We start from the raw sequence: 15,521 nt of genomic DNA, 5'->3' as shown, positions 1-15,521 counted from the left end.
AGAGAACAGAAAATAACCGTAAGAAAGTGCCATGCATGTGAAATGATGGTTTTAGGTTTCGGCAGCAATTAGTGCTCATTGTATTAGCATTACCAACTGTAATTCCCATCAGTTAGCTAGTTTTAGAGCCACCCACTATTCTAGTCTGGCAAAAATGAGTGATAATGAGGGGGAAACATGTTTGGTTTTCTAATAAGCCAGGGTTGTGCTATGTGATATAAATGTGATGTAAGGACCTCCCACTGTCCTCTGGGAGGTCACAGTCTACTTGGAAGTGAAAGATGGGTTCACAGTTACAAGGTACAGAGATTATAATACAGAGGAGCAAGTGAAAAACTGCCTGGGGAGGTCAGGAAAGGTGTTTAAAAGAAAGTGATTTCACTTGACAAATATTATATTCACATAATGTTTACCCTTGTTACAGACTCAGTCTGCCCGTCACCTCCTTAAAGGTAAAATTCATTCCATAAGCAAACTACTGGAAGTCACACTAAAATTTTCTAATATTACCAGTGAATCCTCTTGGGAAAAACTGTTGTGTAATTTAGTTATTTGTAAAGCAGTTAGAAGGCAGTGTGGCCTGAATGGATTACCTAAAGCTCTGATTAGATAATTATATTTTTTAAAAATTAATGTATTTATTCACAGTACATGAAGTATTATTATTTGGCTTCAGTTGTGTTTGCATATGCTTAAGGGTTAGATGAGTCATTTTCTTTTGTTTGGATTGCTTTTAATACATTAGCAAACTATAAAATTACTTAAGTTATTCCACAGAGAGCACAGGAATTGAGGCTTTAACCAGTTTGGTTATCACCCAACAACTGAGTAGAGTCATTAAGTTAAAGCTCATCCCTAATTAATACAATGCTGCTAACAAAGTGGATGTTATCTGCCCCAGATGGAAGCTGCTTCTTGTCCTCACTTAACTTTATTCAGCACTTTCTTCACTGATTAGTTCTGTCCATGGTGTAAATGTGATAACAGTGTTACAGTATTCCTGTATATAATAAGTAATATTGACAGATTTAATTCTGAAAGTGAAATTCAGAATGAGACAATGGAGCCTTAAAAGAAATAGAGGAATTTAAAAAAATTTTTTTTCCTTTTTCCATTTCCCTCATTTTAACTAAAATTATTTCTTAAAATGGGGCTAAAAATTCCAGTTCCAGTGCTTACAGGGATTGAGTATGTGTCGTTCTGGCGAAATACAATACCAAATGAGTGAAGAAGGGCAGTCACTGATAGAGGGTGCAAGCATGCCTTACCTAAACGCGTCCAAATGCAATTTAAAAAGAAAAGAAAAGCTAAATATATTACAGATAAGACATCACTGCAGGCCATATGCCCCCTATGCTTTAGAATTAAATTCTTATGCATGTTTTTAGCTATGAATATGTGAATATTAGCTATGCCCTTTGAAAAGATATATATGTATTCAGTTAAATATGATAGCTAGATTACATGATAAATAAGAAAAGGTTAAAATGTAAACTGTGTTAAGTAAATCCTTTACTTGGATTTAAATTTTCTCCATGGTCCCTTCCAGCTCTAAAATTCTGTAATCATTTGCTATCCTAACTTGAAGCAGATCTTCCCGATCCAGGGGTTGAGCGTGGGTCTCCTGAATTGCAGGTAGATTTTTTTTCCCATCTGAGTCACCAGGGAAGCCCTAAGTAAATCCTTTATTTGGATTTAAATTTTCTCCAGAGTCCCTTCCAGCTCTAAAATTCTGTAATCACTTGCTAACCTAACTCACAGCAGATCTACTTTTCTCTTTCTAGACATGATGGGAATCTGTTTTAAGCCAATATACAGATTTTAGAGCACTTTCTTGAACAGTTACAAAGATGAAGCTTGTGTGATTTTCATTACACTACATTCATTCCATTTTTAATACTTGCCAGAAATTATAAGTTATCCACCAAACAGACATAGTATCATAAAGACCCAAAAGTTAAATACTTTTAGAAAATTTGTACAAGTTTTACTTGTCCATACAAGCCAGATCAAGGATTGAGATTTTGAATTTTATTCGTTATTCTGGGAGTTACTTTCTGTGTACAGAAAAGAATTTGGGTAGCTTCATTTCTTTAGATGTATACTAGTTCAGTGGTCTTTTTTCACTGAGTCCCTTCTTCTTATGCTCCCTTTGCACAAACTGCATATATTCTTTGTTGGTGGGTCATATTGGAGACAGACACATGCTACTTTTATTAATAATTTACCAAGTACTATGTTTTATGTATGTCATACTACCCTGGGTCAGGAAGATCCCCTGGAGGAGGGAATGGCAACCCACTCAGTGTTCTTGTCTGGGAAATCCCATAGAGAGGAGCCTGGCGGGTGACAGTCCATGGGGTAGCTAAGAGACACAGCTGAGTGACTAGCACACCCAAGTACTACGTTTTATATATGTCATACTACTTACTTAGCAGCTATATGAGCTCTTAAATGCTCTTATTATCCATATTTGATACACTAGGGAACTGATGCTCACAGCTTAAGCAACAGACTTAGGATTCAAGCATAGCTGTCTGCAAACAGGCTCTTAACCTCAATGCTATACTGACTTCCTGAAAGGATAAAAATCTCATCTCCTGGCAGTTTATAATCTAGTTATATACTGAGATGAAAGCAATAACAAGGGAAATATTCATAGTGTTTATTGAGTGCTTACAATGTGTTAGGCACTATTTTAAGAACGTTCTTCACAACTGCCTTTAACCCTTGCAGAAGCACAGCAAGGTAGATGCTAATTTTCCAGCTTTACAGATGGAGAAACTGGGAGCTCGGAAAGGTTAATAAACATTACTGAGATCACACAGCTAGGCAGCAGAGCTGCAATTCAGACCAAGGGCTTCCTAGCAATCTTGCCAAGTGCACTTTGCACTATACGACACTGGTTTTGACAGCAGTAAAGAAGCTGAAGCTTTCTTCAGTATGAAGCTGTTGCACTCAAGTTCACAGTCACAGTTCACATTTGAAACTTGGGTACTTCCAGCAGAATATGTACAAACTACAAAAAATCCTAGATGATGCCGTTTGCTGTGTGGCCTGTTTCCTGTACTATGTTAATTAACTTGATCATGTCCATGCATCATTCTTCTGTTTACTACCTAATATTTTTCTTGGATCACTCTTTTTTATAACTTAAATTTATTTAAAACAACACTTTTACTATCCCTACTGTATTAGTTATCTGTTGATGTGTAACAAATTACCCCCAAAATTAGTGGCTAAAAACAACAGATGTTAATTATGTCACACAGTTTCTTAAGAGCCAGGAATTTGGGAGCAGCTTATTAGCTGGGTAGTGCTGGGTCTCTCATGAAGTTACATTCAGACTGTTGGTGGAAGCTGCAGACTCCACTTGCAGCTCATTAACACTGCTTTGGCAGGAAGCTTTAGTTCATCATCATATAGGCCTCTTCTAACGCTGCTCTCAACATAGCAAATGGCATCCCCCAGAACAAACGATCCACAGGGAGAGACTCTGGTGAATATGAGAACGTATTTTCTTTATTACTCAATCTCAGATGTGACATAGTCATTTTGGCCCTATTTTATTGATCACATGCCAGTCCTGGTATAGTGTGGGAAGGATAATCAGAGTGTGACTACCAGGAGACAGAGACCACTGGGGGTCAACTTGGAGGCAGGCTACAACTCCTACCAGAAATAATCAGTTTTCGGCATTTGATCCTGGGTTTTTAAAAATTTATTTATTTTAGTTGGAGGCTAATTACAATATTGATTACAATATTGTGGTGGTTTTTGTCATACATTGACATGAATCAGCCACAGGTGTACATGTGTCCCCCATCACCCCCCTCCTACCTCGCTCCCCATCCCATCCCTCTGGGTTGTCCCAGTGTACTGGCTTTGAGTACCCTGTTTCATGCATCAAACTTGGACTGGTCATCTATTTCACATATGGTAATATACATGTTTCAATGCTGTTCTCTCAAATCATCCCACCCTCACCTTCTCCCACAGAGTCCAAAAGTCTATTCTTTATATCTGTGTCTCTTTTGTTGTCTCGTGTACAGGGTCATCATTACCATCTTTCTCAATTCCATATATATGTGTTAATATACTGTATTGGTGTCTTTCTTGACTTATTTCACTCTGTATAATAGGCTCCAGTTTCATCCACCTCATTAGAACAGATTCAAATGCATTCCTTTTAACAGCTGAGTAATACTCCATTGTGTATATGTACCAAAACTTATCTAGGTTGCTTCCATGTCCTAGCTATTATAAACAGTGCTGCAATCAACACTGGGATATACGTGTCTCTTTCAATTGTGGTTTCCTTGGTGTGTATGCCCAGCACTGGGATTGCTGGGTCGAATGCCAGTTCTATTTCCAGTTTTTTAAGGAATCTCCACACTGTTCTCCATAGTGACTGTACTAGTCTGCATTCCCACCAACAGTGTAAGAGGGTTCCCTTTTCTCCACACCCTCTCCAGCATTTGTTTGTAGACTTTTTGATAGCAGCCATTCTGACCAGCGTGAGATGGTACCTCATTGTGGTTTTGACTTGCATTTCTCTGATGATGAATGATGCTGAGCATCTTTTCATGTGTTTGTTAGCCATCTGTATGTCTTCTTTGGAGAACTGTCTGTTTAGTTCTTTGGCCCATTTTTTGATTGGGTCATTTATTTTTCTGGTATTGAGCTGCATGAGCTGCTTGTATATTTTTGAGGTTAATTCTTTGTCAGTTGCTTCGTTATGCCATTATTTTTCTCCCATTCTGAAGGCTGTCTTTTCACCTTGCTTATAGCTTCCTTTGTTGTACAAAAGGTTTTAGTTTATTTTTGCTTTTATTTCCATTACTCTGGGAGGTGGGTCATAGAGGATCTTGCTGTGATTTATGTCAGAGAGTGTTTTGCCTATGTTTTCCTTTAGGAGTTTTTTTAGTTCCTGGTCTTATATTTAAATCTTTAATCCATTTTGAGCTTTTTTGTGTATGGTGTTAGAAAGTGTTCTAGTTTCATTCTGCTAACAGTAGTTGACCAGCTTTCCCAGCACCAGTTGTTAAAGAGATTGTCTTTTCTCCATTGTATATTTTTGCCTCCTTTGTCAAAGCAAAGATGTCCATAGGTGTGTGGATTTATTTCTGGGCTTTCTATGTTGTTCCATTGATCTATATTTCTATCTTTGTGCCAGTACCATACTGTCTTGATGACTATAGCTTTGTGGTGTAGTCTGAAGTCACGCAGGTTGATTCCTCCAGTTCCATTCTTCTTTCTCAAGATTGCTTTGGCTATTCAGGGTTTTTTTATATTTCTATACAAATTGTGAAATTATTTGTTCTAGTTCTGGGAAAAATACCATTGGTAGCTTGATAGGGATTGCATTGAATCTATAGATTGCTTTGGGGTAGTATATTCATTTTCACTATATTGATTCTTCTGATCCATGAACATGGTATATTTCTCCATCTATTTGTGTAATCTTTGATTTCTTTCATCAGTGTTTTATAGTTTTCTATATAGAGTATTTTAGTCTTGGTGAATGGGATTGTTTCCTTAATTTCACTTTCTGTTTTCTCATTGTTAGTGTATGGAATGCAAGGGATTTCTGTGTATTAATTTTATATCCTGCAACTTTATTCATTGATAAGCTCTAATAATGTTCTGGTGTTGCCTTTAGGATCATGTCATCTGCAAACAGTGAGAGCTTTACTTCTTCTTTTCCAATCTTCTTTTCCAATCTTTTCCAATCTTTTATTTCTTTTTCTTTTCTGATTGCTATGGCTAAAACTTCCAAAACTATGTTGAATAGTAGTGGTGAGAGTGGGCACCCTTGTCTTGTTCCTGACTTGAGGGGAAATTCTTTCAATTTTTCACCATTGAGGATAACGTTTGCTGTGGATTTATCATATATGGCTTTTATTATGTTGAGGTATGTTCCTTATATGCCTGCTTTCTGGAGAGTTTTTATCATAAATGAGTGCAAAAACTGATTTTTATTGTAAAAATAAGGACAATACAAACAAAATGATATTGAGAAATCCCAGCTGGCCTGAAGGCTTTTCTCCTGACATCTGCCCTCTTTCTAGTAAGAAAACAAATTTACCAAGTGGTAGAAGACAGAAACTCCAAACTAAAATGTCTTATTCTCTTATCAAATATACTGACAGGGAGTACATGTCCATGCCTTGTAAACAGTGACCACTAGTTGAAATTCCTCTTTTTAAGATACGATACCCACATACTTGTCCAACTTCATACTAATAACCAGATAGAGCATTTGAACTTATGAAGGTACAATGCCCCCTGATTCTGTAGCTCAGATTCTTAATTGTGCTCAAGATATACCTGGGATAAAGAAAACATTATTAGGGCCTCCTTGGTCACTCAGTGGTAAAGAATCCATCTGTTAATGCAGGAGACACAGACTCAATCCCTGAACTGGGAAGATCCCATATGCTACAGGGCAACTTAGCCCGTGTGCCACAACTGTTGAAGCCCAAGCACTGCAACTAGAGAGTAGCCCCTGCTTGCCACAACTAGAGAGTAGTCCATACAGTAAGGAAGAACCAGCACAGCCAAAAATAAATATTAGCTTAACATGCACATTCTGAGCTTTTGGTTAGATATAAAGTATTGAAACTTTCTCTGTGTTTACTATAATTTTTTAATTGTCCTTCTAGTTTACTGAAGAACAAGGATTCAGGGGTAGTCTTATGGGTTAAAATGTTTTCATTATTATAACTGCTTCAACTATGATTTTATTTGTTGTTCCTCTTTTAATCCTGTATAACAGAATTATTGGGCTAGAGCTTCCATATCCTGTCCAAGAAAAGAAGCTAGGAAACTTAAACAATACAGAAAGGAATAGGAACGACTGGTACAGACACTTGGCACTGGATAACAACTCTGGAACAAAGCTGAATTGTAGACCAGTAGTTGAATTCTGTGGCCTCAAAGAACTGAAACTGATGTAGTTAACCATCTACCCCAAACTAATGCTTAACAAGCCCTGTGATTTAACATGTTAGGAAGAAGTGAATTTAGTTTGTTTTATCCAAATCAAGTAGATTATTCTATACATAAAGGATCTTTTCCTAATATCAGAACTAGGTATATTCAACCTAACGAATTGATGATTATTATTTTTTCTCTTTTCTTTGAATATGATTTATTTTTGAGAAGACAAATGTCCTGCAAATTCTGAATACCGCCCCCTCTAGTGTAAGGACATGGAGTCTTAACTATCCAGTGTATCTGTTTAGATATGCTGGTCTTGTGTAGAAGGAGCCTTTCAGTTTTTGCCAGGCTAGCAAATCCTCAGATAGTTTTCTTCAACAAAAGAGAGTACACTGAGGGTAGAGGGAGGTTTTGACAGGTAAAAACTAGATTTCTGCCTCTTAACACATTTAATACTGGGTCCCAGAAGATTTTAGACAGTAACAATCATCAATATCTGGTGTCTAAAAACATGTGATATAAAGAACAAATCCCCCTAAGTTACATATACAGTAGTTTAGTTTGCCAAGTCTGTGATTCACCTGACTAATTGCTGGCCACCTTAACATAATTAAGATTAAGCCTTTACCAATAACTTCACTTAAAATTTGGAAGGGAAGCATACTTTATTTGCATGTGGTGGTGCAATGCTGAATTAAAGTAACTTTCCCTTTGGTACTCTCACCATATTTTTAAACCAGTTTCCTCTTTCTTTAATCCTCCTAAGCATTAGATTCAGTTCAGTTCAGTTCAGTCGTGTCCAACTCTTTGTGATCCCATGAATCGCAGCACGCCAGGCCTCCCTGTCCATCACCAACTCCTGGAGTTTACTCAAACCCATGTCCATCGAGTTGGTGATGCCATCCAGCCATCTCATCCTCTGTCGTCCCCTTCTCCTCCTGCCCCCAATCCCTCCCAGCATCAGGGTCTTTTCCAGTGAGTCATCTCTTCACATGAGGTGGCCAAAGTACTGGAGTTTCAGCTTCAGCATCAGTCCTTCCAATGGACACCCAGGACTGATCTCCTTTAGGATGAACTGGTTGGATCTCCTTGCAGTCCAAGAGACTCTCAAGAGTCTTCTCCAACACCACAGTTCAAAACCATCAATATTTCAGTGCTCAGCTTTCTTCACAGTCCAACTCTCACATCCATACATGACCATTGGAAAAACCATAGCTTTGACCAGATGGGCCTTTGTTGGCAAAGTAACGTCTCTGCCTTTTAATATGCTATCTAGGTTGGTCATAACTTTCCTTCCAAGGAGTAAGCGTCTTTTAATTTCATGGCTGCAATCACCATCTGCAGTGGTTTTGGAGCACCCCAAAAATAAAGTCTGACACTGCTTCCACTGTCTCTCCATCTATTTCCCATGAGATGATGGGACCAGATGCCATGATCTTAGTTTTCTGAATGTTAAGTTTTAAGCCAACTTTTTCACTCTCCTCTTTCACTTTCATCAAGAGGCTTTTTAGTTCCTCTTCACTTTCTGCCATAAGGGTGGTGTCATCTGCATATCTGAGGTTATTGATATTTCTCCCAGCAATCTTGATTCCAGCTTGTGCTTCCTCCAGCCCAGCGTTTCTCATGATGTACTCTGCACGTAAGTTAAATAAGCAGGGTGACAATATACAGCCTTGATGTACCCCTTTTCCTATTTGGTACCAGTCTGTTGTTCCATGTCCAGTTCTAGCTGTTGCTTCCTGACCTGCATACAGGTTTCTCAAGAGGCAGGTCAGGTGGTCTGGTATTCCCATCTCTTTCAGAATTTTCCACAGCTTATTGTGATCCACACAGTCGAAGGCTTTGGCGTAGTCAATAAAGCAGAAGTCGATGTTTTTCTGGAACTCTCTTGCTTTTTCAGTGATCCAGCGGATGTTGGCAATTTGATCTCTGGTTCCTCTGCCTTTTCTAAAACCAGCTTGAACATCTGGAAGTTCAAGGTTCATGTACTGTTGAAGCCTGGCTTGGAGAATTTTGAGCATTACTTTACTAGCGTGTGAGTTGAGTGCAATTGTGCAGTAGTTTGAGCATTTTTTGGCATTGCCTTTCTTTGGGATTGGAATGAAAACTGACCTTTTCCAGTCCTGTGGCCACTGCTGAGTTTTCCAAATTTGCTGGCATATTCAGTGCAGCACTTTCACAGCATCATCTTTCAGGATTTGAAATAGCTCAACTGGAATTCCATCACCTCCACTAGCTTTGTTCGTACTGATGCTTTCTAAGGCCCACTTGACTTCACATTCCAGGATGTCTGGCTCTAGGTGAACGATCACACCATTGTGATTATCTGGGTTAGAAGTCATAATAAAATAGTGATTACAGAGGTCTTCTATAATGGTTAAGAAACTGTTTAAAGAAAAGTTTATCAAGGAAGAGGTAGTGACTGGAAAGGGGCAAAAAGAGGGTTTGAGGGGTACTTTCTGCTTCTTAATAAGTTTTAAGTTTATTAGGTGACAAATTTATGACTTGTGTACTTTTCTGTATGTATAGTACAGTAACTTTTTTTATTTAATGAACAATATTAAAGAGTTTTTAAGTTGACTGTATTGGATGTACATTATGCCTGCGTTAATCAGTGCCTTTGGTCCTCGGCTCTGTTCCACCAAAACAACAAAAAAGAGCCTCCCCATAAAAATATCCTTTAAGGACTGAGAAATTTTAACAGTGCCTTTATTTTCCATACAGGACAGCACAATTATCTTTGTGCTGGAAGAAATGATTGTATCATTGATAAAATTCGAAGAAAAAACTGCCCAGCATGCCGCTATAGAAAATGTCTTCAAGCTGGAATGAACCTGGAAGGTAATGTAAATATTGAAAATGAATTGTCTTTGCATCATATAAAAATTTATCACTTTACTTTTTAAAAAAATAAATAAGCAGATGTAATAGTTAAAAGTAGGATTTTTAAAATGAGTATTTCATATTCTGCTTATTACATAGACCGACTTCATTATAGCCAAACTATACATGAAGAAAGAAATCATGTAATAATGAAACTTGTAAGAATTGAAGAAACATTACTTTGGTCTTTATTTCTTTTTTCAAACTCAAAACTATTTGCTAGGGTTAGAAATGTAAATATATCTGTTATAGAAACATGTCAGAATTATTCTGTTATTTACCTTTTACTTTGCATATACATGTATATATCAATCTTTTATTTCAAATCTACAGTGGGGAAAAAGTGAAAAAAGCCTTCGATGGGTTTTTTCAAGCAAAGACGAAATCTGAAACTAGTTATGAATGAGTTTCATATTCCTGTTTATATAACAAGTATAATTAACATTGATCTCATTATTTGCAATCTCTTCTCTGGGGGAAAAAGTTTCAAATTTTGCTTTAGTTGAAGGTGGCAGTGGTGCACTTCAATTCATCAAGTTTTCACCAAAGCAGGCATTAGACATAAAATGAATAAAACAGTGTTTGTATTCAAAATCAGTAAAATAGTGCCTGTACTCAAGCACTTTACTGTGTAGTTAGGTTGCAGAGTCAATCACAAAATTGTACAACACACTATAAGATAAGTAGGAGCAAGAGGATGGTCACCTGATTATGTCCTAAAAGGCAAAAAAAAGCAACACTGAGTTTAAACCTAGAGAAGTTGAGTAGGAGTTAGATGGAAAATCAGGGCATAGACAGAATCAGACTTGAATTTTGCAAAGACTAATCTACGAACAAAGCTAGTGGAGGTGATGGAATTCCAGTTGAGCTATTTCAAATCCTAAAAGATGATGCTGTGAAAGTGCTGCACTCAATATGCCAGCAAATTTGGAAAACTCAGCAGTGGCCACAGGACTGGAAAAGGTCAGTTTCCATTCCAATCCCAAAGAAAGGCAATGCCAAAGAATGCTCAAACTACCACACAATGGCACTCAACTCACACACTAGCAAAGTAATGCTCAAAATCCTCCAAGCCAGACTTCAACAGTACGTGAACTATGAACTTCCAGATGTTCAAGCTGGATTTAGAAAAGGCAGAGGAACCAGAGATCAAATTGCCAATATCCGCTGGATCATCGAAAAAGCAAGAGAATTCCAGAAAAACATCGACTTCTGCTTTCCACAACAAACTGTGGAAAGTTGTTCAAGAGATGGGAATACCAGACCACCTGACCTGCCTCCTGAGAAATCTGTATGCAGGTCAAGAAGCAACAGTGAGAATTGCACATGGAACAACAGACTGGTCCCAAATTGGGAAAGGAGTACTTCAAGGCTGTATATTGTCAGCCTGCTTGTTTAACTTATATGTAGAGTACATCATGGGAAATGCCGGGCTGGATGAAGCACAGGCTGGAATCAAGATTGCTGGGAGAAATACCAATAACCTCAGATATGCAGATGACACTACTCTCACAGCAGAAAGCAAAGAACTAAAGAACCTCTTGATGAAAGTGAAAGAGGAGAGTGAAAAAGTTGGCTTAAGGCACAACATTCAGAAAACTAAGATCATGGCATCCAGTCCCATCACTTCATGGCAAATACATTGGGGAAACAATGGAAACAGAGAGACTTTATTTGGGGGAGGGTCTCCAAAATCACTGCAGATAGTGACTGCAGCCATGAAATTAAAAGATCCTTCTCCTTGGAAGAAAAGTTATGACCAACCTAGACAGCATATGAAAAAGCAGAGACATTACTTTGCCAACAAAGGTCCATCTAGTCAAGGCTACGGTTTTTCCAATAGACATATATGGATGTTGAGAGTTGGACCATAAAGCTGAGCGCTGAAGAATGGATGCTTTTGAACTGTTGGAGAAGACTCTTGAGAGTCCCTTAGACTGCAAGGAGATCCAACCAGTCCATCCTAAAGGAGATCAGTCCTGGGTGTTCATTGGAAGGACTGATGCTGAAGCTGAAGCTCCAATACTTTGGCCACCTGATGCGAAGAACTGACTCATTTGGAAAAGACCCTGATGCTGGGAAAGATTGAAGGCAGGAGGAGAAGGGGTCGATAGAGGATGAGATGGATGGGTGGCATCACCGACTTGATGGACATGAGTTTGAGCAAGTTCCAGGAGTTGGTGATGGACAGGGAAGCCTGGCGTGCTGCAGTCCATGGGGTCGCAAAGAGTCGGACACAATTGAGTGACTGAACTGAACTGAATCTTGTATATTGTGCTACTAGAGGAAGGATGAAATCCATGTGCTTCTTCTGACAGAAAAGACACTAACTGATGGTGCTGTCCAGTACACACTGCATACATGTTTTAAAACATAAGGTAGATTTATGGGTGTAACTACAGTCTAATTCCCCGATCCACACTCACAAGAACATTCTCAGTTCTTCATATTACTTTGATAGCAAAAAAGATGAGTCTTTTCTTCACCATATTTACATCAATCACTTAGCCCAGTTTTTTCCAAGTATGCCTACGTTCTTAAATTTTACTACAGAGTGCCAGTATGTTAAACATGGATATTTCAAAAGAACAGCATGTATGCTATCTATGGTGAAACAGATCACCAGCCCAGGTGGGATGCACGAGACAAGTGCTCCAGCCTGGTGCACTGGGAAGACCCAGAGGAATCGGGTGGAGAGGGAGGTGGGAGGGGGGATCGGGATTGGGAATACATGTAAATCCATGGCTGATTCATATCAATGTATGACAAAACCCACTGGAAAAAAAAAATAAAAATAATTTTAAAAAATAATAATTAAAAAAAAAATAAAGAAAGAAAATGATAAATGCCGATTTTCTTGTAGGTGTTACAGAAGCCACAGAGATTGACTACAAATTCATGTAGACGTTCAGTGCCAGGATAATTTATTACCAAAACCAGATAGTTATTCCTCACTTTTCTTTACATCTCCTTGCATATTTTAGTTTCATCTTCCTTCTGTCTGACCATTTAAATAAAATGGGATTGGTTTATATATATTGTCCTCCAGCCCCAGTTTTACTGCTTTCCTTTAATTCCCCAAGTATTCATCTCAGATATTTTATATTAGAAATAAGTTCATTCAAAGAATAAACTCAACATTTGGTCCTATCACTAAAATACAGTGTGGCTAGTTACCCAGTAACATTTTTAGATGCTTTCCCGAATACACACCAAGTTTAACTTTCATCTTTGGAGCTCTAAGCAGTGTTAATCATCTTTTCACATGCCTATTGGCCATCTGTATACTTCTTTGGAGAAATGTCTCTTTAGGTCTTCTGCCCGTTTTGGGGGGGTTGCTTGGTTTTTTTTGGCAAGTTGTATGAACTCTTTGTATGTTTTGAAAATTAAACCCTTGTTGAATCATTTGCAAATATTTTCTTCCTATCTGTAGATTGTCTTTTTATTTCTATTGCCTTGTGAGACTGACCTAAGAAAACATGGGTATAATTGTCAGAAAATCTTTTGCCTGTGTTCTCTTATAGGAGTTTCATGATAAGGTGAGAAGACTTTAAAATCCTCCAGTTTGTCATACTCTACATTAGAGCAGAAGAAAGGATAATAAGAACACGTATTCTAGACAAATTTAAAGTTATGGTTAATAGTAGTTTTTAAAATACTTTCAGTGTATTTATTTGGGACATGCATGTTCTCATTTGTCAACAAAATACATTTCATGATTCTGAGGTCTGGGTGTAAGATACAATACCTTTGGTTGTTTGAAGAGCTTCCTTAATGTATAGGAGCTCTTCCATTTTTAACTTTGTCACTTCTCTATAGACTTGAACTATGTGAATTCAGAATATTTTCCAACTGTATTTTACTACCAGTTGAGACAGTGATCATTCTTACATAGCACTTAAGGTGTGCCAAGAACTGTTTCATGCATATTATATATTCTAACTGATTTAATTATCAACAGACCCTGTGAGGGTAGCTACTGACATTATCCTCATTTTACAGAAGAGGAAACAAAGGCCCAGGGAATACCTTGCACAGATACCCAGCTACTCAGTGGCAGAGCCAGGATTATATTCCAACATGTTGGTTTCATATTTATGCTCTCTACTGCATAGAGAGCATGGTAAAATAAATTAGAACATGTCTGTCATGATCGTGTTTCTCTGTTTTGAAATGTTAACTAAAAATTCTTAAATGTTTGAGCACAGAGCACAATAAGAAATGGGACCATTCTACTCAATGTAAACGACAGGTTTTTTGTTTTTTTTTTTCCCCTCTTTCTAACACTGCACATGGATATACATAGTTCTTGCCCCCACATCTGTCCTCTGCAAACTATGTACTTTGTCATTTTAGGGACAGAAGATATAATAATTACTTTTGAATGTGACTATCATTACTTTTCCTTAGCACAGTGGTCTGCATACCTGATAACTGAGGCAGGCACACTACTGCTTTCATACAACTTACATTCCTTGTCCCTCCTTGGAGTTCTGAATAATTTCTCTTTAAGAATACCGTAATTTGCTTGCTTTGGCCCCACATATAACCAGAAAAGAATATGAATATGTCTGCTAAAAAAACCTACAGAATCCATCTTTTAATTTAATTATACTGTTCCAAAGAAAGTCAAAAATAAAAGTGAAAATGGAAAATATATTTCAAAAATGAAAATAGATACTTTAGGTTTATAGAGTCATCAGTTAAAATCTCTTATAAAAGAAATTATACCGAGTGGTAATTTATATAAAGAAATGGTTTTCTCTGAATGTCCACAAAGATTTTAAATCCCATATAGTATACATCATATAAAGGTGAAATGTGGATCTTTCTGCGTGCGTGATCTCTTGTGCAAGACGATAAACAGCATCACTCTCTTCATTATACCCATAATTTAGATTAACCCTAAGCTACCACAGTTACTGGTATTACAAACTTAAATTCTTCCTTTCAGTTGAGAGTAATTTGCCTTATAAAACTAATAAAAGTTTTTACTTTGGAGTGAAATTGAGACAAATTACTTTAATGAAAATATGTAAGTGATATGTTTATATTGTTTTAACATAGTAAGATTTAATTTTAACTATAATGAAGTAACTGTCTTATTTGTAGAGGAAATTAAATGAATGGGTTCCTCTTGATTCTTTGCTTTCAGGAAAAAAATGTTTTTCTCTTCTTTCATGTCACTTTATGTCACTGCTACATAAAAGATTTCTCCTCTTTGAAATTAGTTTCAGCAACTGGAATAAACTATGCTGCCCAGACTTTCCCATTACAGCTGATTTCTGTGTTTTTTTTTTAATATACCCACAGCTCGAAAAACAAAGAAAAAGATAAAAGGAATTCAGCAGGCCACTACAGGAGTCTCGCAAGAAACTTCTGAAAATCCTGCTAACAAAACAATAGTTCCTGCAACATTACCACAGCTCACGCCTACGCTGGTGTCACTGCTGGAAGTCATTGAACCTGAGGTGTTATATGCAGGATATGACAGCTCTATGCCAGATTCAACTTGGCGGATCATGACCGCACTCAACATGTTAGGTGGGCGGCAGGTGATTGCAGCAGTGAAATGGGCAAAGGCAATACCAGGTAAGATGCAAAAGATACCACCACTAAGGTGTAAACCTTAGAATTTTTTACATAAAACACTCTGGCTCTGTATCACCCTGGTCCCATGGCTTCCTGTCATCCCT

The 15,521-nt window shown here is 37.6% G+C and overlaps 1 protein-coding gene across 8 annotated transcripts in view; it reads left to right on the top strand.

The window, feature by feature from the left end:
- The window catches only part of NR3C1 (nuclear receptor subfamily 3 group C member 1), a 151,115-nt gene that overhangs the window by 116,078 nt on the left and 19,516 nt on the right, over window positions 1-15,521 (top strand). For all 8 annotated transcript variants that reach the window (XM_061151630.1, XM_061151633.1, XM_061151631.1 and 5 more), the window contains exons 4-5: window positions 9,667-9,783; window positions 15,139-15,417. In XM_061151630.1, the coding sequence (XP_061007613.1) occupies window positions 9,667-9,783; window positions 15,139-15,417 (396 nt within the window). The remainder of the gene's footprint in view (window positions 1-9,666; window positions 9,784-15,138; window positions 15,418-15,521) is intronic.

This window comes from Dama dama, chromosome 9 (genome assembly GCF_033118175.1).
Source record: "Dama dama isolate Ldn47 chromosome 9, ASM3311817v1, whole genome shotgun sequence".
NCBI classification, from domain to species: domain Eukaryota; kingdom Metazoa; phylum Chordata; class Mammalia; order Artiodactyla; family Cervidae; genus Dama; species Dama dama.
Note: the sequence above shows the minus strand (reverse complement) of the source record. Positions and strands in the feature narration are given on the sequence as shown.